This window comes from Medicago truncatula, chromosome 8 (genome assembly GCF_003473485.1).
Source record: "Medicago truncatula cultivar Jemalong A17 chromosome 8, MtrunA17r5.0-ANR, whole genome shotgun sequence".
NCBI classification, from domain to species: Eukaryota; Viridiplantae; Streptophyta; class Magnoliopsida; order Fabales; family Fabaceae; genus Medicago; species Medicago truncatula.
The window spans coordinates 2285641-2311982 of record NC_053049.1 but is presented as its reverse complement, the minus strand read 5'-3'; the positions used below and the strand labels follow the sequence as shown (position 1 = coordinate 2311982).

At 34.5% G+C, this 26342-nt stretch overlaps 5 protein-coding genes across 5 annotated transcripts; all 5 read right to left on the bottom strand.

The window, feature by feature from the left end:
- Window positions 1-66: 66 nt before the first annotated feature.
- LOC25500182 (2-alkenal reductase (NADP(+)-dependent)) lies at window positions 67-1964 on the bottom strand. The gene is made up of 5 exons (XM_024772032.2): window positions 1692-1964; window positions 1362-1536; window positions 1086-1252; window positions 744-826; window positions 67-464 (listed from the first exon to the last, which is right to left on the bottom strand). The coding sequence occupies exons 1-5, from the start codon at window positions 1914-1916 to the stop codon at window positions 86-88; spliced, it is 1029 nt and encodes a 342-aa protein (XP_024627800.1). The 5' UTR covers window positions 1917-1964; the 3' UTR covers window positions 67-85.
- Window positions 1965-3311: 1347 nt separating this feature from the next.
- On the bottom strand, window positions 3312-5566 carry LOC25500181 (2-alkenal reductase (NADP(+)-dependent)). The gene is made up of 5 exons (XM_039829241.1): window positions 5272-5566; window positions 4747-4921; window positions 4476-4642; window positions 4179-4261; window positions 3312-3825 (listed from the first exon to the last, which is right to left on the bottom strand). The coding sequence occupies exons 1-5, from the start codon at window positions 5494-5496 to the stop codon at window positions 3447-3449; spliced, it is 1029 nt and encodes a 342-aa protein (XP_039685175.1). The 5' UTR covers window positions 5497-5566; the 3' UTR covers window positions 3312-3446.
- A 662-nt stretch (window positions 5567-6228) lies between these two features.
- On the bottom strand, window positions 6229-8894 carry LOC25500180 (2-alkenal reductase (NADP(+)-dependent)). The gene is made up of 5 exons (XM_013588524.3): window positions 8526-8894; window positions 7723-7900; window positions 7453-7619; window positions 7097-7179; window positions 6229-6807 (listed from the first exon to the last, which is right to left on the bottom strand). Exons 1-5 carry the CDS (start codon window positions 8748-8750, stop codon window positions 6429-6431), a joined length of 1032 nt encoding a protein of 343 aa, XP_013443978.3. The 5' UTR covers window positions 8751-8894; the 3' UTR covers window positions 6229-6428.
- Window positions 8895-9328: 434 nt separating this feature from the next.
- LOC25500179 (polygalacturonase) lies at window positions 9329-12350 on the bottom strand. Its single transcript, XM_013588523.3, has 4 exons — window positions 11886-12350; window positions 10836-11125; window positions 10483-10711; window positions 9329-9547 (listed from the first exon to the last, which is right to left on the bottom strand). Exons 1-4 carry the CDS (start codon window positions 12348-12350, stop codon window positions 9329-9331), a joined length of 1203 nt encoding a protein of 400 aa, XP_013443977.3.
- An 11394-nt stretch (window positions 12351-23744) lies between these two features.
- Window positions 23745-24346, bottom strand: LOC120577742 (protein MAIN-LIKE 2-like). The gene is made up of 2 exons (XM_039829637.1): window positions 23887-24346; window positions 23745-23769 (listed from the first exon to the last, which is right to left on the bottom strand). Exons 1-2 carry the CDS (start codon window positions 24337-24339, stop codon window positions 23764-23766), a joined length of 459 nt encoding a protein of 152 aa, XP_039685571.1. The 5' UTR covers window positions 24340-24346; the 3' UTR covers window positions 23745-23763.
- Window positions 24347-26342: the final 1996 nt, after the last annotated feature.

Genomic DNA, 26342 nt, shown 5'->3' with positions numbered 1-26342 from the left:
GAATGCTCCATACACAAGTAACTCAACTCAAAAAACTTGAAAGAAAGAAAGAATAAAAAGCACATATTAACCAAAGCATATGCATTCATTCATGAGCAACAGCAACCACTTGTTTACCAACATTGCGACCACTATATAGGCCAATCAATGCAGCAGGACCATTCTCAAGACCCTCAGCTATGTCTTCCACATACACAACCTTTCCTTCTCTTATAAGAGGCAGGACAAACTCCAAGAATTTTGTATAAAGGTGAAAGTAATCAGATATAACAAAACCCTCGATCCGAATCCGCTTATATATGATTTGTGCCAAATTTGTGACACCTTCAGGTTGAGTAAGATTGTACTGTGAGATCATTCCACTTACAGGTATGCGGCCATGGACTCTCATATTCAAAAGTACAGCATCAAGTGTTTTCCCACCAACATTCTCAAAGTAAATGTCAATGCCTTCTGGAAAGTACCTAATATACATAAATTGATATCCCATAGTTATTAGTGTCTCATATTACCAAGAAATTCTAACTGACTACTGACACGATACGGATACATACATACGAGTACTAATTTAGAAAAATAGAAGTGATTGTATACAATCACGAGTGACAATGTTGTGTTGGTGTCAGACATCAACGCTTCTCTGACTCGCCTTCAATTTGAAGTGTTGCTAACTAGGTAACTATACTTTTTGATGTCAATAAACAAATTGATTAAAATCTGCCATAAAAATGTTAAAAACAGACCTTTTTAAAGTTGCATTGAGGTCTGGTTCTTCTTTGTAGTTAAAGGCTTCATCATATCCAAATTTATTCTTCAACAGATCTACCTAGTGTGCCACAACAATTCAGTTCATTTAATATAATTATCCAAAAACTTCCAAAATTGAAAATAGTATTTTTGTAGTATAATCAAATTAACTAAATCTCACCAAGTGAACAAAGATATGGATTGTTGTTAGTGCAATTAGACTTAGTCAAAATAATAGTACTTTAAACAGTGGAATAAATAATCATAGGTTTTTTTTAGGGGATGTTGATGATTCATTATTTTTGCAAGCACATATAACAACAAAAGTATGCATATACCTTTTCTTTTGTTCCAGCACTTCCAACAACATAACAACCATGCAGTTTTGCAAATTGACCTACAAGTTGACCAACAGCACCGGATGCAGCTGAAACATAAACATTCTCTCCTTTCTTAGGACTGCCTAATTCAAAGAAACCAGCATATGCAGTCATTCCCGGCATACCTGTACTCAAACAAAAGCGTAAAAATATGTCAAAAAACACAACAAAATGGAAGAAAATTGCGCGACTAATATCAATATAAATTGAAATTGTTGAACGGAACGCGTGTACCAAGAATTCCGGTATAATAGGAAAGTGGGACATCATTGTGCTCAATTTTGAAAATTCCAGTTGTAGGAACCAAACTATACTCTTCCCATTTAGTAAGACTCCAAACTGAATCATCTTTCTTATAATCTGGATGTCCAGATTCTACAACTTTAGACACTCCAAAACCTGTCAGTGGCTGCAATTACTCGTCAGTTAGTAGCTATATTTATTCTATGATAAAAAATAAAAAATAAAAAAATCTCAATACTTCAGATTCCTTGATCAATTGCAACTGTGTTAGCTTATACTGATATCTAATAATAATTGATGAAAGGAGAGAGCATGACATACAGAACCAGGGGTGAGAGCACCAAGTCCTGCAGTAGTGTCCTTGGTCATCAGGAGTCTCATGTAAGGATCACAAGACAAGTACAGATTTTTGAGCAAAACCACATCATTGGAACCTTGTGGAAGCTTGAGTGTTATGGTACTGTCAACAATGTTGAGGTCTGATTCTTTAGGAAAACCAGACACATAGTCCTTCAGAATCACTTGCTTGTTCCTCACTTCCGCCATCTCAGGAATTGTGTCACTAAAATCTTTGTGGTGTTTGTGTTGTACATATAGAACTGGCCACACATTGGTTTGTACATTTATCTAACGTATTTGTATGAAACAAATTGCCAAAATTGTTCGTTTAATTTAATTTCAAGTAACGATTTAGTTTTTTATCTTTTTTATTTTTCACGTTAATTTTGTCATTTTGATCCACTTAATATGGATTTTCAAGTTTTTAATATGAATTTAGATTTGAAACTTGAAAATTCATATCCAAATTGATTAAAATGGCAAATATGACGTGAAAAACATATAAAAGACCAAATACTTATCTGAAGTTAAGTTAAAGAACCACAAGTATAATTTTGTCAAACAAATTTGCATGAAGAATGTTTTTAAGGTTTAAATATATTTATGGTCCATATAAATATTCAAACTTTTTATTTTAATCCCCCTAAAATTTTCTTCGATTTCTTCAAAAGTTCTATACCACAACTTTTGGTCCTGCTTTCAAGTCAATTCATGTGTATCTTGGAAATTTTGAATTTTTTTCAACAATCATGTTTAATACATTATAGATTTCTCTCTTGCAAAAGTTTAAATTTGTTAACAAGGGATGAATTAAATATGAATTTTTATGTTTTTGGTACTTAAAAATTCATATTTAATTCATGTTTTGTTAAAAAAAAATCTAATTTTTTTTGGAGATATTCTCATAATATTATAAGCATTGCGAAAAATCATTCAAAATTTCAATTGATACACACAAATTGTTTTCATTTTTATTTCTCAATATTTTTATATCTAAAATATGGTTTTAAAATTGCGATTGTAGTATGTTGATTGAACGAACAACCGATATAATTAATCGCATGTAGTAAATGGACTACAACTGCACACAACTCGAATCGGTCCTTATTACTAGTATATTGCTCTATAACCATATCTTTCTAAAAGAAAAAACCACAAAACTTAACTAGGAGTTAATAAGGTGGTTTGGAGGGGATGTTTTTTAACCATATTATTGGTGTGGAGTATCCAACATCTTTATTATGACTAGTCTATATCGAAAATATATTTGTCATTTATAGTGGAATCTTTCTCTCAACCATATTTTTTCATCCACAAGATTCCAACACAAGTTATTTCTTAAAAAGTTTGAATCAAGTTTTACTCGAACCAATGTATTATTGATTTTTAACGTTTGTAACAACTAATTACCAATATGTTATTGTTGAGAAAAACTGAGCAAGGTTGTTGGTCATCCAACCATGACAGACACTCCAACATATTAGCATCATCGTCAGAACTTGTTATTGTCTGGATGATGGGTCCAACAGGATACACAAGAGGATTTTCACTTCCTTCATCTGTCAGTGCTTTTATAGGACCCCTTTCCATTTCTAAGAAGCTATTAACAAGAACACCATCAACAAAACGGTATTTTTTAACAAGGACCCCTTTTATAGGTTGCTTCATACACAAGTAACACAACTCAAAAAACTTGAAAGAAAGAAAAGGCACAAACATTAAAGAAAGCATCTGCATTCATTCATGAGCAACAACAACCACTTGTTTACCAACATTGCGACCACTGTATAGGCCAATCAATGCAGCAGGACCATTCTCAAGACCCTCAGCTATGTCTTCCACATACACAATCTTTCCTTCTCTTATAAGAGGCAGGACAAATTCCAAGAATTTTGTATAAAGGTGAAAGTAATCAGATATAACAAAACCCTCGAACCGAATCCGCTTATATATGATTTGTGCCAAATTTGTGACACCTTCAGGTTGAGTGAGATTATACTGTGAGATCATTCCACTTACAGGTATGCGGCCATGGAGTTTCATATTCAAGAGTACAGCGTCAAGTGTCTTTCCCCCAACATTCTCAAAGTAAATGTCAATGCCTTCTGGAAAGTACCTAATTTACATACATTGATATCAATATCAACTACTCATTAGTGTGTCTCATGTTTCTAAGCGTAGTAAGTAGTAACTATGAAGCACCGACACAGATTGATACTAACACTGATGCATAGACATGGCAATAATTTGGAAAAATAGAAGTGAGTAGTGACTGTATGTATTTGTAAGTGACTGTGTTGTGCTGGTGTAGGACACACCTTCAATATAATGTGTCGATATAACATGTCGATGCTACAGCATGTGTAGGACACACCTTCAATATAACGCGTCGATGTTACATAGGTAACTACAATTTGCGTCAATAAAAAATTTGATTAAAATTCTGCCATAAAATTGTTAATAACAGACCTTTTTAAAGCTGCATTGAGGTCAGGTTCTTCTTTGTAGTTAAATGCTTCATCATATCCAAATTTATTCTTCAAAAGATCCACCTTGTGTGCCATAATTCAGTTCATTTAATATAATTATCCGAAGACTTCTGAAATTGAAAATAGTATTTTGTAATATAACCAAATTAACTAAATCTCACCAAGTGAATAAAGACATGGATTGTGGTTATTGTAATTAGGCTCATTCAAAATAATGATGTTGATGATTCATCATTTTTGCAGGCACATATAACAACAAAAGTAAGAATGCAAATACCTTTTCTTTAGTTCCAGCACTTCCAACAACATAACAACCATGCAATTTTGCAAATTGGCCAACAAGTTGACCAACAGCACTGGATGCCGCTGAAACATAAACATTTTCTCCTTTCTTAGGACTGCCTAATTCAAAGAAACCAACATATGCAGTCAATCCCAGCATACCTGTACTCAAACAAAAGCATGAAATATGTCAAAAATACACAACAAAATGGAAGAAAACTACGCGATTAATATCAATATAAATTGAAATTGTTGAACGCATATACCAAGAATCCCGATGTAATAGGAAAGTGGGACATCATTGTGCTCAATTTTGTACATTCCAGTTGTAGGGACCAAACTATACTCTTCCCAGTTAGTAATACCCCAAACTAAATCATCTTTCTTATAATCTGGATGTCCAGATTCTACAACTTTAGACACTCCAAAACCTGTCAGTGGCTGCAATTACTCGTCAGTTAGTAACTACATTTATTCTATGATAAAAAATAAATTCTCAATACATTCCTTTATCAAAATCAACTGTGTTAGCTTATACTGATATCTAATGAGAGTTTACTATTTTGTCCAAGTTACCCTACTTTTTTAACTGCATCTTGATATCAATAATATGAAACTCAGTGTAAAATAGTTGATTCTCATTAGACGCAAGCGTAAAACTGATTTACATAGACCATGTTAAACTCTAATTTTATAGTACATAATATATACTTTGCCTTTCGAAATAAGGCCTTTGAAATGTTAAAATAAATTGATAAATAATAATTGATGAAAGAGAGAGCATGACATACAAAACCAGGGGTGAGAGCACCAAGTTCTGCAGTAGTGTCTTTGGTCATGCGGATTCTCATGTAAGGATCACAAGACAAGTACAGATTTTTTAGCAGAACAACATCATTTGAACCTTGTGGAAGCTTGAGAGTTATAGTACTGTCTACAATATTCATGTCTGATTCTTTAGGAAAACCAGACACATAGTCCTTCAGAATCACTTGCTTGTTCCTCATTTCCGCCATCTCAGGAATTGTGTTGCAAAAATCTTTGTGGTGTTTGTGTTGTACATGTACACATCTAATACAACTGGCCACATGGTCTGTACATTCATCTAACAAATTGCCAAATATGTACCTTAATTTAATTTCAAGGAACGATTTAGTCTTTTATCTTTTATCTTCTTTTTTTTCACATTATTTTTGCCCTTTTGATCCATTTGATATGAATATTCAACTTTTAAATCTATGATTTATTTCCTTGTGACCTCTCAGTCTTTAGATTTATGGTCTTTCATCCAAGTTTGCATATGAATCTAGATTTGGAGCTTGATAATTCATATGTCAATTGTCAATGGACCAAAATCACGTGAACAAAATATAAAAGACCAAATACTTATATGAAGTTAAGTTAAAGAACCATGAGTATAACTTTGTCAAACAAATTTGCATGAAGAACTTTTTTAAGGTTTAAATATGCTTTTCATCTTTATAAATATACCAACTTTTCATTTTAATCCCCAAATTTTTTTTTCGACTTTTGGTTCTTCAAAAATTTTATATCACCACTTTTGGCCCATATTTTTAAGTCAATTCATGTGTACCTTTTTGAATTTTTTCCTGCAGTCATGATTAATACATTATAGAATTCTCTCTTGCAAAAAAGAATGTGTTTGTTTATCATAAAAGCAAGATAATTAGTGACACAGAAATATCCTTAAAAGAACGTGTTTGTTTTTCAACTAAATCAAATAAAAATAGTGAAAGGATCAAAACTATATTTAAGTCTATCATAAAATGTTAATTAAGAAGATATTACAATCAACAGAGTGGATGAAGAGGCTCGCAAAGGTCCTCCAAAGGGTGCTCCATGCACAAGTAACTAAACACAAACTTGAAAGAAAGAAAGAAGAAAAAAAAAGCACAAATATTTAACCAAAGAATCTGCGTTCATTCTTTCACTCATGAGCAACAACAACCACTTGTTTACCAACATTTTGACCACTAAACAGACCAACCAAAGCTGCAGGGCCATTCTCAAGACCCTCAGCTATGTCTTCCACATACACAACCTTTCCTTCTCTTATAAGAGGCAGCATAAACTCCAAGAATTTTGTATAAAGATGATAGTATTCAAATACAGCAAAACCTTCCATCCGGATCCGCTTATATATGATATGTGCCAAATTTGTGACACCTTCAGGTTGAGTAAGATTGTACTGTGAGATCATTCCACACACAGGTATCCGCCCATGGAGTTTCATATTCAAGAGTACAGCATCAAGTGTCTTTCCCCCCACATTCTCAAAGTAAATGTCAATGCCTTCTGGAAAGTATCTAGTTTACATAAATTGATATCTACTAGTTATTAGTGTGTCTCATTTTACCAGGTAACTATCTATGAAGCACTCACACGATACCTGGCACTGATAAATACACACGAATAATAATTTGGAAAAATAGAAGTGAGTGTATGCAATCACAAGAGACGCTGTTATGTTGGTGTCAGATATTAACACGTGTCGGACACGCCTTGAATATATAGTGTTGATGCTAGGTAACTATACTTTTTTTGTCAATAAACAAATTAAATTAAAAATCTACCATAAAAATGTTAAAAACAGACCTTTTCAAAGCTGCATTGAGGTCTGGTTCTTCTTTGTAGTTAAAGGCTTCATCATATCCAAATTTATTTTTCAACAAATCCACCTGGTGTGTCGTAATTATATTCATTTAGTATAATTATAGGATAGTGGTTATAATTAATTATGTACAGGTTTCCAAAATTTAAAATAGTATTTTGTATCATAATCAAACTAACTACTTAACCTCAACAAGTGAGCAAAGACTTGGATAGTGGTTATTGAAGTTAGGCTAATTCAAAATAGCACTACTTTAAACCGTAGAATGAATAATCAAATGTTGATGTTGATTCATCATTTATGCAGGAAGCATATATAACAACAATAATCAGACAAATACCTTCTCTTTACTTCCAGCACTTCCAACGACATAGCAACCATGCAATTTAGCGAATTGGCCAACAAGTTGACCAACTGCACCAGAGGCAGCTGAAACAAAAACATTCTCTCCTTTCTTAGGAGAGCCTACTTCAAAGAAACCAGCATAAGCAGTCATTCCAGGCATACCTGTAGTCAAACAAAAACACAACATATATGTCACGAGTCACAATGAAATGGCAGAAAACTACGCGACTAACATTGATACAAATTGAAATTGTTGAATACATACCGAGAATTCCAGTATAGTAGGAAAGTGGGACATCTGTATGCTCAATTTTGAAAAGTATTTGAGCTGCAGGGACCAAACTATACTCTTCCCATTTAGTCATTCCCCAAACTAAATCATCTTTCTTATAATCTGGATGTCCAGATTCTACAACTTTAGACACTCCTAATCCTGTCAATGGCTGCAATTACTCATCAGTTAGTAGCTGCCGTTAAAGTGACATATTGATCCAGTCAACAAACTGTAACTGTAACTTCATTATTGTTACTTAGTTTATGGCTAACAATTTATAGTTGATTCAAGATCACTTTGAATCACTCTATTGCAATTCATTTGTAATCTGTTTAGAGAACCCTACCATCCACTCGCGAGGGGATCATTTAAAGCCAGAGCAAGAAGACTCGGTATGGACTAGCCCAACGAAATTGGTACTAGAGGGAGACCTTGAGAGGAGCATACTCCAAGGTCCCAAATCAACACCACCAAGCCAACACAAGTGAGTTAGCAATAAAGTTTGATTGGTATGGATGAAAGCCTAGAGTTCCTTGCTCTAAGCTGAAACACAAAAATTCTTGTGTATTTCTTCTTTAATTGTAATTCTTATCTTAATCTTAGTTCATTCATTGACAAGAACTCAATTTTGTGGTGGTTTCTGCATAAAATTATCAACATCTATGATAAAAAATAAAATTCAATTTTTTGCAACACCACACTTCCTTATTTCAAAATAAATTTCAAAAGCAACCATTTCTTCAAATTCCAAGACAAAATGTTAATAATGGAATGAAAGAGAGAGCATGACATACAGAACCAGGGGTGAGACCACCAAGTCCTGCAATAGTGTCCTTGGCCATGAAAATTCTCAGGTAAGGATCACAGGATAAGTAGAGATTTTTGAGCAGAACAACATCATTGGAACCTTGTGGAAGGTTGAGAATAATTGTACTATCAACAACATTCATGTCTGATTCCTTAGGAAAACCAGACACATAGTCTCTCAAAATCACTTGCTTGTTTCTCACTTGCGCCATGTTAGGAATTGGGTTTAGTTCACTCAGTTTACAACAGAAAAGTAATGAATGAAGAAGGAGTTGTGACACAAATGTGTTCACTTCAGAGTTGGTGGAGTCGTGTGGTTTTTGTGTTTGTACTGTCTCAAAGTCAAGTGCATGTACATCAAATAAAACTGGCCACACATTGTTATGCATTTTTGTCTAACAAATTTCTATTGGTATCAAAAAAAGTCATGATAAAAGAGAAGTGTTTTGAAAAAACACACTAATAAAATATTGAAATAGGTCACGTGTGCAAATTTACTTATATAAATCAGGAAAAAGAATTACATTAACATATAATTAATGAAGCAAAGCAAAAGCAAAATATAATTGTTAATTATATGAGGTTGATTGTGATCCACTCCCATGTTTTGTAATTGTAAGCATCTATTTCAACCATAATGTTTTTTTTGTTGTATTAACCCTCCATTTCTCATGGGAACCAAGTTCTTATAATTTAGAGTTTGGTTGTGAGGTGAGTATAATATAATCAAGAATTCTTCCATCAAACTCAAAACTTTTGAACGATTCGTCCTAGTAACGCTTTACTATACTTAGAAACAATTGTTGGGTTGAACTACACCATATGTGACTCCTCCAGCATGATTGCATAACGCTTCAGCATTTTTGTTTTCGTATGTAAGCATCACATCTTCCAAGCTTATTCCAGTGCATGGATTTGTTGGACTACAATTCAATTTAAGTGCAACCTTTGTTGCTGAAGTTCCATGAATATCTTGGTATATAATGTTACTAATTTTAACCCCAGAAGCCTGCTTGTTTGTATCAAAATATACAAAAAGAGAATTCAATCAGCTTGTGTAATTAACTCATATATGTTGTATAATAGTTTGAGAACTCCTCTAAAAAAAAAATACATGCATACGTACAATAGTTTGAGAAAAATGCTAAGTGCTAACTACCTACTTCTAACTCTACTCTTCTCAAATTATTGAATCAAACTTATATGGGTTATGGAATTTTTAGTCTTACATAATTTAGGGAATCACACATTTAATTTGTTTAATAATAGTGAGTGAAGTATTTTTTTTGTCAACTAGTTTAGTGGTTGGAGCTCACACATTTTAAATTAGGAGAAGTCGGATGTCTGATGTTCAAACTTCAACCCCGCATATAATAATGCATTATTCCTACCAGTTGAGCTACAACAAGTGAAGTTTTATCAGCATATATTGTTAATGTAAATCGGTTTAAAGAGCATATATTCTAGATATAATGTAAAAAAAAAAAAACATTAATTAAGAAATACAAATTGATTTAATAACATATACTTAAATTGTGTACATAAAATTTTATAGGAATGAGTCCTCGTGAGCTTAGCTCATTTGGTAAGAACATTGCATAATTTATGCAGGGGCACTAGGCTACTAGACAAAAAAAAAATATAGGAATGAAACATGTCACTTTATTTATGAGGACAAAAAACTTAATTTTATAATTTTTTTAACAACAAAAAATTATTTAACCAATAAAAATATATTATTTTGTCACTTGGTATTATTAATTTTAAAATACAACTTAAGAGTGGTTTGATCAACGTTAACTAATTTTACATAAACGAATTTGTATTTTAAGAGTGCGATGCCCTTAAACTCTAAAAGGTTTACCTATAATAAAGTATCAAATAAAGGTTGTGTTATTAACATTTCTCATAACATACAATATTATTTTCCTTCAAAGATCTCACCTGACCGGGACAATCCTTTTGATTAGGGCAATAATTTTGGTCAATCACAATAGGATTTTGAACATTAACCATGGTAGCATGTTGAAAAATGATGTTTCTTGCGAAGCCATTGCTAGGTCTCCCCCAAGACTTGATTCTTACACCATTTTCTGTTCCAATAAATTTTATTGTTTTAACTGTCACGTTTTCAACACCAAGCTCTTGAAATTCCTTCGCCAAACTTCCAATACTGCACAACAAACATTGAATTGAACCAATGTTAAAACCATTTACACACATTACTCATTTCATTACAAAACACAATTTGTATCATCTGTAAGACAAAAACAAGCAGTTTCCAAAAAGATCATTACCTTATGCCATGACCTGGTCCACATGCTATGCTTTCTATCCACAAATTTGTTGTTCCAGACCCAATCGAGATGCAATCATCGCCGGTTTCTATGTTGGAGTTGAGGATGGTGACACTTGATGAGAGTTGAACATGAATACCATCAGTGTTGGGACTATTTCCTGCTGCTGTTACCTTAACCCCTTGTACTTTCACATTATTGCATCTGTCTATCACTATGTGGAACATTTGGCTATTCAAGGATGTTACACCATTCATAACAATGTTGTTGGAATTGGAAAATCTTAAGTTCTGTACGTAATTGTATACAATAAAATTGGCATCAACAATTAGTTTATTCAAGTAGGTTTTAAGATAAAGAAAATTGGCATCAATAATACTATGAGTTCATAGATCTACCTAGATTTCACCAAATAAGTGTCATAAAGAATCGTAATTAGACTTAGAAGATTGTATTACTATAAGTAGGTTGGATTGTGCGTAGTTACAATCATATAACTAACTGCAGTCAATCAAATTTATGATTGTTCGATCAAGACTAGATCGATGTTTGGATTTCAATGCATATTTCAATATTTTTAGATCTAAACTACGATTTAAAAATTGCGATCATAGTAAATTAATTGAACGAACTATCGGTGTAGTTAATTGCATGTAGTCAACGGACAACTCGTATTGATCCTTATTACTAGTATATTGCTCAATAACTATATCTTACTACAAGAAAAAACACAAAACTTAACTAGTATAATAAAGTGGTTTCGAGGAGATGTTTTTATCGATATTATTAGTGGTTTCGAGTATCCACCATCTCTGTATTGACTGATCTATATCGAAAAAATACTTGTCACTTGTACTGGAATCTCCTCTCTCGGCAAGATTTTTTAATCCACAAGTTTCGAACACAAGATACTTCTTAAGAAGTTTGAATCAAGTTCTACTCGAACTAATGTAATATTAATTTTCAATGTTTGTAACAACTAATTACCGATATGTTCTCGTTCGGGATAAAACACAAAGTTAGTAAAGTTTTAAGAAAGTAAATCTATACCGTAGCACCAGTTGGGCAACTCTTGCTGGATCTTTTACAATCCCACAAACTTGTGCCTTGACCATCAAGGATGCCACCAATAATTGAAACTCCATCAACATCATCAAAAAGCAACCAACTCCCCTCATTTCCAATTACACCATAGTTGGATGTTGCAACTAGTGTACCATCAATACGTACTGTGATGCCCTTGTTATTGCACCTCCCCTTAAACACTACACTACCCCCAACTAAGAACCTTCCTATTGGCACGTAAATAGTAGTTGGTGTTGTTGAGCTACATGCACTAGTCCATGCAGTAAGGATTGCATTTTTGGAATCAGATTCACCGTTTGGATTGGCCCCAAAACTCACAATATTTAAAGTTTCCTCAATACCATTGGTTGATTTAAATGTGAAGAACATAAAGAGTGCTATAACATACATAAGTACAAAAGTGAGATTTGTTTGTCTTACCTGTTCCATTCTATTCTAGTGTGTTAATTCAAAGGGATTTTTTTTGTAAAGAAATAAACTAAGACACGTACACAAGGGCTTGATGTAGAAATGGGGTAGTGATGTTGTGAAGATATTGCGAACAAATTGAACAAATATTTATAGATAGGAATTTGATTTGTAAAATTAAAAAAATAAATAAAGGTGTTTGTTCATATGTGAAAAAAGACGGAGTTTGTCTAGCATTAAGGAAAACATGCATGTGTCTAATGAACAATTGAAACATGTGGGAATGGATTGGATGCAAGATTTATGGACTTGTTGTAGGAAAAGAATATATAAATATCAACTTTTGACCCAAGATTGTTTTTCTCCTTCCATTTTATTTGAGTGATTTGTATGACCATTCAAGTCATTAGATGACATCATCAAGTCATTGTATGACATCAAAAGTTAATGTTGTTTCATAAAAGTGTAAACCTTGAATTATTTTCAAATGATTTTTATCATTGATTTGAGGTTGAACCTATCAAAAACTACATCACATCACACAATTACTATCTTAAATCGAAATCCTTCCCACCATTCATGTCAACTTGAGTTGGGGTACTGTGTATGTGTTAGTAGATATTTTGTTAAACAATTAATATTAGAAGTTTGTGAAGTAAAGAAAAGCATGCATGGTTGATTGAAAGGTATAAAGAAAAGACAAACTATTAATTACGTAAATGGTTGCTTGATATAATATTATCAAAGAGCACGCAAAAGTGCTACTTGCGAACATAGTTAGGATTGTATAAAGCCACCATTTTAATTAGTAGTATTGTTTTCTGGATTAATGTTTTGTGTAGTGCAAATAGCCCACTATTTTTTGCTTTAGTCGCAAGATAAGTGCCTTCCCATCCCATATCTCCCATCTTGTATATATCTATTTTCATTCACATGTTTTATATGGTGGTTATATATCAAGAGTAAAAAGGTATTTAAAATACATGAGATTTCCATATATCAATTAATATATATTTTTGGATGATATGTTTCTTTTTTGATTTTTTTTTTTTAAGATTAAATTCACGTAGACTGTTAGTGTAAAACTTTTATACATTCTCAATCAATCATAATTTTGTAGTCATTAAAAACAATTAAATTTAATTATATTAAGTTACACATATAAATGATTGTGATTAGTTGGCCGTGTAAAACATTTTGCATTGGTAGTGTATTAAAATTAATTTTTTTTAAAGAACACTTAGTTATATGAAAAATAAAATAACAAGAGTTAATTGACATATATGCACTTCCACACCACCTAGTAAACTTGTCTATTCATTACTCAAACCGATATACCAGTAAAAATAAACCCAATCACTTTTGAGTAATGCTACGGGCAAACGCTTGCACAAACGCTTTCTATCACACGCTCTGTTATTGGACCAAGTCATTATTTTCACTAAATAGTGTTACAGGCAACCGGTACAGCCAGTTTCAATATTGCATCTTTTTTTCTCTCTCAAACCACTGGTCACCACCATCCCACCAAGCATCAGAAGTCATTGGTAGTCCAACGCCGTCATAAAACACCACACCGCTGAACTATCACCTGTAAAAATATTGTTTCTCAATGACTTAATTTTAGAATCAGGTTCCGATGAAAAGGGAGGAAATCATGGGTCTCCATGGTGAGAATGATTGTTGACAATGGCTTGCAAGCAACGACTATGGTGACGAGGTATGTCATTGGATGAATGTAACACGAAACAGAAGAATGGAAATGGAAAATTTTGCACTGGAAGGCTCAGAAGTCAGATCTGGTATTTGACTGTGTAACCGGTGTTTGTGGCGGTCGGAAAGTTAGAGAGAGAGAGGTGACAATTTTTAGAGAGGAAAAGGATCCTTATACCTTAGCAACCATGGTTGATGTAAGCACAAAAACACAAATGTGAATTGAGAGTGGAAGATATTATTTTCATTTGTATAGAAAGAGGAAAGGAAATTAGTAATTGTTTGAAGAAGGATGGTGTTTGAGGAAAAAAAAAATGAATGATGAAACAAATTGATGTAGAAGGTTGGCTGCCATCAAGGTAGGTTGGATGGGGGTGTCGTTATTCTCTTTTATTTCTTGAACAGTGGACTGAATATTCAAAGGATGAAGACGAAAGCAGAAAAAAAAATTAAACATGTATTTACACATATAACAGGTTAACAAGTGAGTGATTAAAAGAATTATGCAACGTGGCCCACTAGCAAAGCGTGTGATAGAAAGCGTTTGTGCAAGCGTCTGTCCTTAGCATTACTCATCACTTTTTTATTTATGAAATAACAAGACTTGAAAACTTTTCGACATATGCATCTTTTTTTTTTTGGGATGCATCTATTTTTCTATAAAATTATAAAGTGGAGGGACCATAAGTTCAAATTTAAAAATTATGGGACTAAACAAAAATAGAGAGGTTTTAATATTTTTGGGATGTTTCAACTCATATAATAGTGCAACACATCAACAACACTTGAAAAGTTACTATCACAAATTAGTGAAGTAGTCTATTTCCTTAAAAAGAAAAAAATTAGGCTTAATACATCCCTGATCCCTTAACTTATTTTAATTTATCAGTTTAGTCCCTTAAATATTAAGTGTTTCAATTTGGTCCCAGAAATCTTCTGCCGTTTATTATTTTGGTCCTCTTTGTTAGTTTTTAACCTTAAATGTCTAAGGTGAACCAACTTTATAGATGGTCCATCATAGACCTTATTAAATCTTTTATTTTTAACCGTTTGATCTTTTTCTTTAAATGGAGACCATTGGATCAATGAGAGATCTATTGTAGTTTATAATGAACCACAAACACCTAATTTTTTCCTCCATCTTCTTCATCTCCAAATAAAACTCTCATTGTATTCATCTTCATCGTTAAAATTGAAAATCCAACTTTTCTTTTCAATTGCTTATTTTTTTCTTTTCAATTTAATTAACAACTAATTATTACTTTTATTCATCTTTCTCCCTCTTCTTATTCATCACTATCATCATATATTCACCCAAAATTCAAAGAAATCCGGAAGGAAAAAAAAAACCATAAACAATTTCCATCAAATCCAAATAGGTTAATTTATAATAGTTGAAAAAAAATTAGTTAATTCATAATCTGCAAAATCCAAATCATCAACAACAACCCAAGCTTCTCCTAGTTTGAATCCAAACGCCGAACCAATCATGAACACAAAAGATGAAGAATCCAACTCAAAAGAGGATTCATCACCTCTATCATTCAGGGATGTGTGTTTTCATACCTCTAGTTTTACATTTGAAAATCGTGAGAAGAAATTTGGACCCAATTTGAGAAGTGGATGCCAAAGTAGAACATGGATATCACAGAATCTACCACTCCAAAAGTAACACCACAAGGTTCAACAATCAATTTCCTCGGTTCTAATAATGATGGAAGTAAAAATATTGGTTAAGTTTTATTAGGAAAAAAATAAGGTAAGAGATAGATCAAAGATTTCATGAACTAAGGTTCTATAATATATGAAGCTACGAGTATGTGAAGCTTGTGACAACAGGATCTTTCTTTACGTGTATACTGGAAAGAAATATGTGAAGCTTTTATGGATTTCGATTTTGAAAGGGAAAATTTTGAATCTTAGATATTAACCTGTATGGATTTCGATTGTTCGTTGTTGGTTCTGTGTTGGTTGTTGCTCATGACTTTCACTGGAAATTGCAGCAGGTATGAAAGGGAAAGCTTTTATGTGTGTTTTGTGATTACTAATTTGTGGATTTTGATAAGTTTATGTTTTAGGATTTCTGGGTTTAGAGCTGAATATGATATGATGATGAGGGAGGAAGGGAAGGAGAACACAAGAGGAAGAATAGGGAAGTAGAAGAAGGAAAGGAAAACAATTTAGATACGGATGGTTCACCGTAGTATACTATGGACCTGCAATCAAACGATTATAATCATATTAAAAATATCAAACATAAAAAAACTAACTGTGAAGACCAAAATAGATAACGGCAGAATATATAAGGGACCAATTTGAGACGTTTTTTTAGTTAAGGGATCAAACTGAGAAATTAAAATAAATTAAGGGACCGGGAGATGTATTAAGCCAAAAAATTAATATTGTGTTGTAACACCCCGTTTTCCCAACGTAAAATTTTCATAAAAATAATCAGAGTATTCATCACAAACGGAATGTCACACTTCTTTTCTTAAAAACATAAATAGAATAATTAACTAATTATCCTTCAAAATTTAATCAACATAATAATCAGTACTTCGAAGCGGAATTTATTCAACATCTAGAAATAATCTTTGGCACAAAGGCCTCATCATAACATCTCATAAAAATCTAATATAAAACAGAGTCATGTAAATTCATAAGCAATACGTAAGGAATAGAAAAGCATGCAACAAAGCTCCATCCCGTTACGTATCAGAGCACCTAAAGACACAGTGAGAGATAACCCACTCACAACAGCAACTACATCAACTTATTCTCGATCACCTGCAAGTTACTCATACGAAGAGAAACATTTCCAAGCAGAAGAGGTGAGATTTCACAAACAATAATATTAAGCATATAATTCAACAATTATATTTAACAACATAAATATCATCAATTCATCATATAATAATTCTTCATTTAACACTTCATTAAAATATAACAACTTAACAACTCATGGACACAACTTTTCAACTCAACAACTTGACTCGACAATGCAACTTCAACTTGACTATGCAACTTATCTTCTTAAATGCATGTGGTACCAATCCAGAGCATCAAGCCCTCAACGTAATTGAGCATTAATATACTCCCAGGGCATCAACCCCTCAACTTAATTGAGCAGAAGCTCCAGGGCATCAAGCCCCCAACGTGTTGAGCAAAAGCTCTAGGGCATCAAGCCCTCAACTTGAATGAGTATGCATGAGACTCAACATCTTACAACTTAAACAACGTAGACATATATGACTCCAATAATTTGGATCAACATCTTACAACTTAGACCGACATATGCAGCTTAATTCAATAATAAACAGCAACATGGCAGCACACAAGCAATCTTAATATATAACAATATCAAACGATAATCAACATCTTGAAACATCATATATAATTCACATAATGCATATACAATCATATCACATTGTTAACAACATCAAATCATCTTAGTCAGGCATACTGAACAACAACAGTAATATAAACAACTTCATTTCCTAACCCAAGGATCAACTCACAGCGACTCGTGCGACAAAGGTCACAAAACCCTAACAAGGTAGTCTGTCACTCAGGAGTTCGCGAGGCGAGGGCCTCTGCTCGCTATGGCGAGTTCAACAAAATGGCTATTCGCCTTTGCGAATAAACTGCTCGCCTTGGCGAACCAGAACTGGGTGCTCTCGGAAATTTGACATTTTTCACCCAAAAATATCATTTTTAACTTTCCCAGGTTCAATTTCAATCTAAAAACTTGCCTAATCATTCTTATACATATTCAGGCACTCAAAACCATCTAAAGTTCGACTAAAGGATTAATTCTCAAAATCAAGGTTGACTAACTAGTCAACTCGCTATGGCGAGTGACCTACTCGCAGTGGCGAGTGAATTCTGGGCTCACTCGTGAGGCGAGACATGAACACTCGCGTGGCGAGCGATGAACTTCATCACTCGCGAGGCGAGACATGCTGCTCGCGAGGGCGAGCGATGAATTTTGGCTCGGGCAGAAAGCAGATTTTCACGAAAATCCACCTAATCACATGGTTTAAACCTTAAAACTGATTCATGTAATCATCCTATGAATTATCTAAGGTCTGTACACACTTTCTACATCAATTCAGCAGTTTCTCACCATCTAATCATCAATTCTCACTCTTAACCCTAATTCTCAAATTCTCCAAACTAATCCTACACTTTTTAAATCTAATCATCAGAATTACATCATAAGAAAATTGAATGCTAGTCTCACCCTTACCTTAAGAAATCGCAGCCTCCTTTGGTCTCTTCTCTTCTCTTGACTTTTTCTCCAAAACTAAACGTACGTGAAAATTATTCTGACTTAGGTTTCTCCTATTTATCTCTTCCCATCTATTTTATCTTATTTCCTCTTTTTCCCCCAAAACTCTCTAAATTCTCAAAACAACCCCTCATCTCAATATTTATTTTATTTTCAAATCTTATTCTATTAAATAATAAAATAAGACCTCTCAAATAAAATAACACACATCACATAATCATTTAAATCATATCAATCATTTAAATCATCTTAATAGACTCTAAACTCAACAAAATAATTAAATAATTCAAAGATGATTTAAGTGTCAAAAGAATGAGGTGCATTCCTTGACACTTGAATACCATTGTTCAAGATGCACATCGCATGTTGGATTCATGCCGTTTAACAAGTTTGAATTGCCCCATTCAGAGGAAGACAATTGTTGCAGTTGGAATGTGCATTCCAACTGCCACAATTGTCTTACCTTTGAATGAGATAAATTAAAACTTGTCAAACAACAGGACTCAAGCATTTCGCTCGACATTCATATTTTCCTTTGAAAAGAATAAATTTTTGTTAGACTTACTTTAGATGATGGTATTCAAGTGCCAACGAAATGAGGTTCATTCCTTGACACTTAATACCTTCATCTAAACCAGCCTAACAAGAATTTAATCTTTTCAAAGGAAAAACATGAATGCCGAGCGAAATGCTTGAGTCCTATTGTTTGGCAGGTTTAATTTATCTCATTCAAAGGTAAGACAATTGTTGAAGTTGGAATGCACCTTACCCTAACTAATGACGATCTTCTGGTGGAATCAAGTTGTTGATGATATCTTCGGTTGATCTCATCAACGTCACCTGCATATCGATCTACTGGAACATGTTGTGCTCCCAAAACATGCTCGTCACGTTTTCGTCGTTCGTTAATTCCACCCAAGTGAATGAAACTCTCCCCTTGTCGAATGTTGGACGTTTATACCGAAGGTGTTCCACCCTCCTTGTGTTTCTGGGGTTGACTTCTTGGTTGAATTCAGTCAGTTGATCCTTGAGACCTCTTAACGTTACACCAAGGCACCGAACCTTCAACCTCTGAGGTTCTCTGCCGTTTAATTGCGCATGAACGTCGATCCACCCGGCCATTGTTTCAAATCTACACAATAAGAAATTAAAAACAATCAATGAAAGACTCATTCAAACATTTCATCAAACACTTGATGTGCACATTATACATAGACTCTAAAATTCATAAAAATAACCCTAAAATTATAAATCATATACTCTTACTAAAATAAAAAAATTAATCATATAATATAACATAATTCATTCAACTTATATTTAATCATATAATATAACATTAATCAACTAACATCTAATCTAAAAATGATTTATAACATGTAAATCTAATTAAAAACTAAAATAAAAAAAATAAATATAAAACAACAAAATAATAAATAACCCTAAAATTCTAAATTATAACATAAACATCATGCAAATATTTTAACAACATTAATCAACTAACATCCACCCTAAAAATTAATTATAACATGTAAATCTAGTCAAAAACTAAAAAATAATAAATGTACTCAAAAACTAAAAAATAAAAACATTTATAACAACTAAAATGTAAGTTAATAGGTTTATAATTACTTACTTGTTGAATAAAATGTGATTTTGTTAAATAAATTTGGTTGAATTTGGTTGTGTTTTTTAGAGAGATTTGTGAGAGAAATTTGAAGAAGATGAGATGAATAATGGATGGAGGAGAGCTTCTGCCAGATTTGTAGCAAAAGATCCTCGGCAGTTAACTGCAGCCGAATTTCTAAAACTTGCAGTTAACTGTCGAGGGGGCAAAAACGTCATTTACTCGTGTGACACAGCTTATGCAACGTGGAAACAACAATTCTCAAAAGAGAATTGCTGTTCCCACATATAGTTTGGCTGTGCCACACGAGTAAAATACCAAAATGCCCCTCGGCAGTTTGCTACCGAGGTTTTTAGGAACCGGCGGCAGTTAACTGCCGAAGTTTTTAGGACACCGGCGGCAGTTAAGTGCCGAGGAAAACCTCGGTAGTTAACTGCCGAGGAGAATGTTATAAGAACAGAACTTCATAGGAGTTTCCAAAACTCCATTGTTGCGTTTTTAATTTTTCAAGGTGCGATTTTGAGTCATTTGAAGCCAATTTTAATCACAAAAACAAGTAAGTTTTTTTAATCCTATGCAATAGTTGCTTTGTGGTCGAATTGTATGTTATTTTTTGTTAAATTTCGATTATATTGATTTGTTGATTTTATGATATGTTAGGATAGTTTAGGTTAGAATGGTTAGAATTGTTAGGATAGTTTAGGTTAGTGTAGGTTGAATTGATCGCCATATTTTTTTAAATGTAGATATGTCTCAGAATCAGAATCAGGGTAACGTTCACGATGATGAGATGAAAAAAGAAAAGTCACCTATGACATGGCATGGAATTGTTTGCGATGGTTCCGAAAAAAAGAAGGGTTCGAAGGTGCCGGTGTACAATCACTCGAGGTTGAGGAGGAGCGGGAGGACATGCTATTTCGGTCCTCAACCAAAACAAGGTACCGCAGGGACTGTAGCGGACAAGCCGATTGATTTGTGTGACGAGGAAGAATGAATGTAATGGCTTTTAATGCCTAATTGTTTTGGATTTTTTTATGTTTTATTTTTGTGTCGCGCACATTTTGTTTGACATTATGGTATTTAGAATAAAATTGCATTTGGAATAAATAAATTTGAAAACAAAATAAGATAATTATTGTTCCATTCAAAACAAAATATATGTTATCACATTACATTGCATTTTACATCACATTCCGAAATTTACCTTCCAGCTGCAACAATCATCTTACCACTGAATGGGGCAAATTCAAACTTGCTAAGCAGCAGGACTCCAGTATTCGATAAGCATCTTGAACGATGGTATTCAAGTGTCAAAAGAATGAGGTGCATTCCTTGACACTTGAATACCATTGTCCAAGATGCTCATCGAATACTGGAGTCCTGCCGATTAACAAGTTTGAATTGCCCCATCCAGGGTAAGACAATTGTTGCAGTTGGAATGTGCATTCCAACCACAACAATTGTGTTACCTTTGAATGGGATAAATTCAAACCTGCAAAACAACAGGACTCAAGCATTTCGCCAAACACCTCATGTTTTCCCTTTGAAAATAATTAATTTTTGTGAGGCTTGCTTTAGATGATGGTATTCAAGTGCCACCGAATTGAGGTTCAATCCTTGACACTTAATACCTTCATCTAAACCAGCATAACAAAAATTTAATATTTTCAAAGGAGAAACATGAGGTGCTTGCGAAATGCTTGAGTCCTGTTGTTTGACAAATTTGAATTACCTCATTCAAAGGAATACAAATGTTGTAGTTGGAATGCACCTTACCCTAACTAATGACGATCTTGTGGCGGAATCAAACTTTTGATGATATCTTCAGTTGATCTAAGCAACTTCACCCGCATATCGATCCACTGGAACATGCTGTGCTCCCAAAACATGGTCGTCACGTTTTCGTCGTTCGTTAATTCCACCCAACTGAATGATACTCTCCCCTCGTCGAGTGTTGGACGTTTATACCAAATGTGTTCCACCATCCTTGTGTCTCTGGGGTTGACTCCTTGGTTGAATTCAGTCAGTGTATCCTTGAGACCTCTTAACGTTACACCAAGGCACCGAACCTTCAACCTCAGAGGTTCTCCGCCGTTGAATTGCGCATGAACGTCGATCCACCCCGCCATTGTTTTAAATCTACACAATAAGAAACTAAAAACAATCAATCAAAAACACATTATACATACACTCTAAAATTCATAAAAATAACCCTAAAATTATAAATCATATACTCTTACTAAAATAAAAAAAATTATATCATATAACATAAACATCATGCAAATATTTTAACAACATTAATCAACTAACATATACCCTAAAATTTAATTATAACATGTAAATCTACTAAAAAATAATAAATGTACTCAAAAACTAAAAAATAATAACATTTATAACAACTAAAATGTAAGTTAATAGCATTATAATTACTTACTTGTGATTTTGTTGAATAAAGTTTGTTGGATTTGTTAGAGAGAATTTGAGAGACATTTGAAGAAATTTTGGAAGATAAGATCAATAATGGATGAGAGGAGATTCTGCCAGATTTTGTAGTGCAGAAGATCATCGGCAGTTAACTACCGAGGTTTTCCTCGGCAGTTAACTGCAGCCGGATTTGAGAAAATTTCGGCAGTTAACTGCCGAAGAAAACTGTCGTAGAAAACCTCGGTAGTTAACTGCCGAGGATCTTCTGAACATACTTCACAAAGTTCTCAAGTTCTCTCAAATCTTCGCCAATTCTTCTTTCACGAATTGCGAGCAAATCAACGAGACACTTATATTATATTCTGTCAAGTTCTCTCAAGTTCTCTCTCGTCCCTATTTTTCCTACTCTCAACTTATTTTTATGTTTTATGTTCATAAAGCAACCTATATTTGCACATTAAAGCAACCTATTTTTGCACATTAAACAAAGTAAAAAAAATCCATGAAATTAAAAATAATGTCATCAAAGTAGAAATATACAAATATACAAATATACATAACTCAATGTCATCAAAAGACTAAAACTAAAAAATAAGTCCTAAAAAAGGAAAATAGTACTACTGGTCCTGATCCTGATGATGGTGCCTCCTCCTCGGCCTCTGGGCTCTCCTCCTGGTCAAAATCGGCGCGATCTGCTCCCTCATATGGGTCATGGCCTCATACCACTGCTGAGGGGTCATGCTCATGACCTCCTCCTGGCCTAACTGCGCATCAGCGTAGGCAACAGCGCCACTAACCATGTCATAGGTGTCAGGCGAGCTTCTCGCCTCATACCGCTGCCACTGCTATGCAATGATCTGCTCTTCATTTGCAGGCCTCGGAAGATCTCCTGGAATAGGTGGCAAGATCTGAGGGTGAGACACCCTAGTGTACCACAGGACATAGCCATCCGCCACCCGCCATGTATCCTCTCCTGCCTGCTCACCCCGAGCGTCCGCCTTAAGCGTGTGAGTGCGGAAGTCGATGAACATCTGCACAATGGAAGGCGGGGGGAGGTCCCTAACATCAGTCGGATGTCTGGGGATGGTCTGCACGTATCCGTACTGCCTCAAAACCCTCTCGGGCAAGTGACGGTACACCCTACGGACGCCGCACATAATCCATCCAGAATACCAGAAAACCTCCTCGAAGTCCTGGATCTCTCTGTGCTCCTCGTACGGCCTCCAACATACATCATTTAACTGTATACGATCGAGCAGTGACCGATACGTGATCCCCTCCCCATGACCCTTCTGGAGCTTCCACCTCGCTGCAACCGGATAGTTTTCCAGGTAGTCAGTGTTGAGATCAACACTGAAAAACCCTAGAAAATGCGCCAAAAATCATGCCTGCACAAACCAAACAAATAACATTTATAAATTATTACGCACGGAAAAATATAACAAAAAATTAAAAGTTCACAAAAAAATAAAGTTAACATAAATATAAAATTTCAGTTTTCTTACAGTGAGCAGTGTCACGCTCCCCCCAAGCGCTCTGTGTCCAGGCCTACATGCATCCGCCAACTCGCCGTATAGGTAGGCGAGGGTCATAGCTCCCCAGGAATAATTACGCATCCCTGTGTAGCCGTCCGCCATGGTCGTCAAATATATCAGCTCGATGCGCTTGTTGCTTCTATCGCCAAACAACAAGCATCCGACCAAGTACAGAAGGTAACACCGGACGCAGTATGTCCTGACCCTCTCCAGCTCCTCAACCTCCTCAGGATCCTCCGTACCCGCCAATACGTTGGCCCTACCAAGGTACGAGGTATAGAAGTCCCTCAGCCTGGGGTAGCTAATGTATCCACCGTACTCCTGGTTGCAGATCTTCTCAGCCTCATGCTGGGCCACACCAAGATACGTCATCAGCAGTGCCGCTCCCTCATGCTTGGGCATCTTCTTCCCATGGGCCAACATCCGCCCCTCAATAGGAAGATGCGTGAGACATGCGACATCATCCAATGTTACAGTCATCTCCCCCATCGGCATGTGGAAGGTGCTGGTCTCCGGATGCCACCTCTCGCATAAAGTAAGCAGCAGGGCATGAGGCACGGTGGAGTACCCCAAGTAGACCAAGTCATGTAGCCCGCTCTGCTGAAGCGCATCCCAAAACCAATTCTCATTCCCGTTAGGGCGTCCGAGAGTGAGAATCTTCGCCCCATGATTAATCGGTTTAAGCACGCGGGTCTTACGAACCTGAAATAATAGAAAAAAAAAATATGGATATAATAATTAAACATAAAAACACATAACAATGTATAACAGTGTATATAATAATTAAAAACACATATAAACAAAACAATTAAACATAAAAAATAGAATTAAAAAAACAAACATATAACAGTGTATATAATAATTAAAACAAACACACATTTAAAGAAAATAATTAAACATAAAGAAAAAGAATTAAAAAAAGAACACATATAGAGGTGGATATAATAATAAAAACAAAAACACATTTAAAGAAAATATTTTAACATAAATAAAAACCAATTAAAAAAAACACATATAAAAGTGGATATAATAATTAAACAAACACACATTTAAATTAAAGAAAATATTTTAACATAAAGAAAAAACAATTAAAAAAAATACACTTACATTATTTGAATTATACCAGAGTGGCAACGCCACATGACCGGCGTAAGAGTGGAGCAAGGACAAGTCAGCCGGTCCACCAGGAAAGGGAGGGTCCGTGGGTAACACCTCCGGTGCAGCAGCTGCTGCAATGTCATCCTCGTCTCCTACATCCTGCTGATGTGGTATATGATCCTAGTCATATCCACCGTCCGTCACATCATGATGTACCTGATCCTGATAGTTCAGGTACTCCACCCCAGTCTGGTTAACAGGCTGTGACAGGTCAACAACCTGTGACTCCTCAGGCTGTGTAGCCTGAGAGCTTCCTGAGCCATCTCCCCTCCGACCTCTACCCCTCTTTGGGATGTGGGCAATCTGTCTCTCCCTGCGGTGGCTCTGAGTCATGGCACGCCTACCACCAATCATCCTCGATGGATCAATGGGGTCCTGATCGGCCATATCTACAAAAAATAAAAAATAAAAATTAATATCATTCAACCACTTTATCAACAAACAGTAAACCTAAACAAAACCTACACTTTCACATTCAACCTAAACATAACCGCTTTCACATTAAACCACTTTACCAAAATAATGACATTGATTGAACCTAAACATTATCATACACATTATCATTAACATTCTAACGCAAAAAATCAAATGCATTATCATACACATTCAACCTAAACTAAACATAATTCAATATACACATTCAACCTAATTCAATATACACTTTTTCAATATGCATTCAACTTAATTCAACATACACGTTTTCGAATTACAATCAAGATCGTATCCAATACCTAAACTAACTAAATAATCAATAAAATTGTCATTGACACATTTTATCAAACACTTTGTGTGCAAAGTATCAAACATACTCAAAATGTGTTATTTTGCCACCATTCAAAACCACATTATACCCTAACATCATTTAATCATCAATTAAACCAACTACATTCAATTATAAACTACATGCACTCATAAAAAATTCAATTCCTACATCAACCCTAACCACATGAAAACTACCATTTTTTTTTTTTAAAAAAACCTACCCAAACTAACATTATGATAAACAATGAGTCAAGATACTTACTTGTGATTAAATGGAGATGATGCACTTGATTTTGTTGAAAAATCGAATTTGGAGAAGTTGGTTGGTTTGGAACAATTTTGAACAATCAAGCAATACTGGAAAACTGAGTTTCTGCGTTCTGGTTATGTTCAGTTTTCCTCGGCAGTTAACTGTCGAAGGACATTTTGGTATTTTACTTGTGTGGCACAGCCATACTATATGTGGGAACAACAATTCTCTTCTCAAAATGAAATATGCATTTACG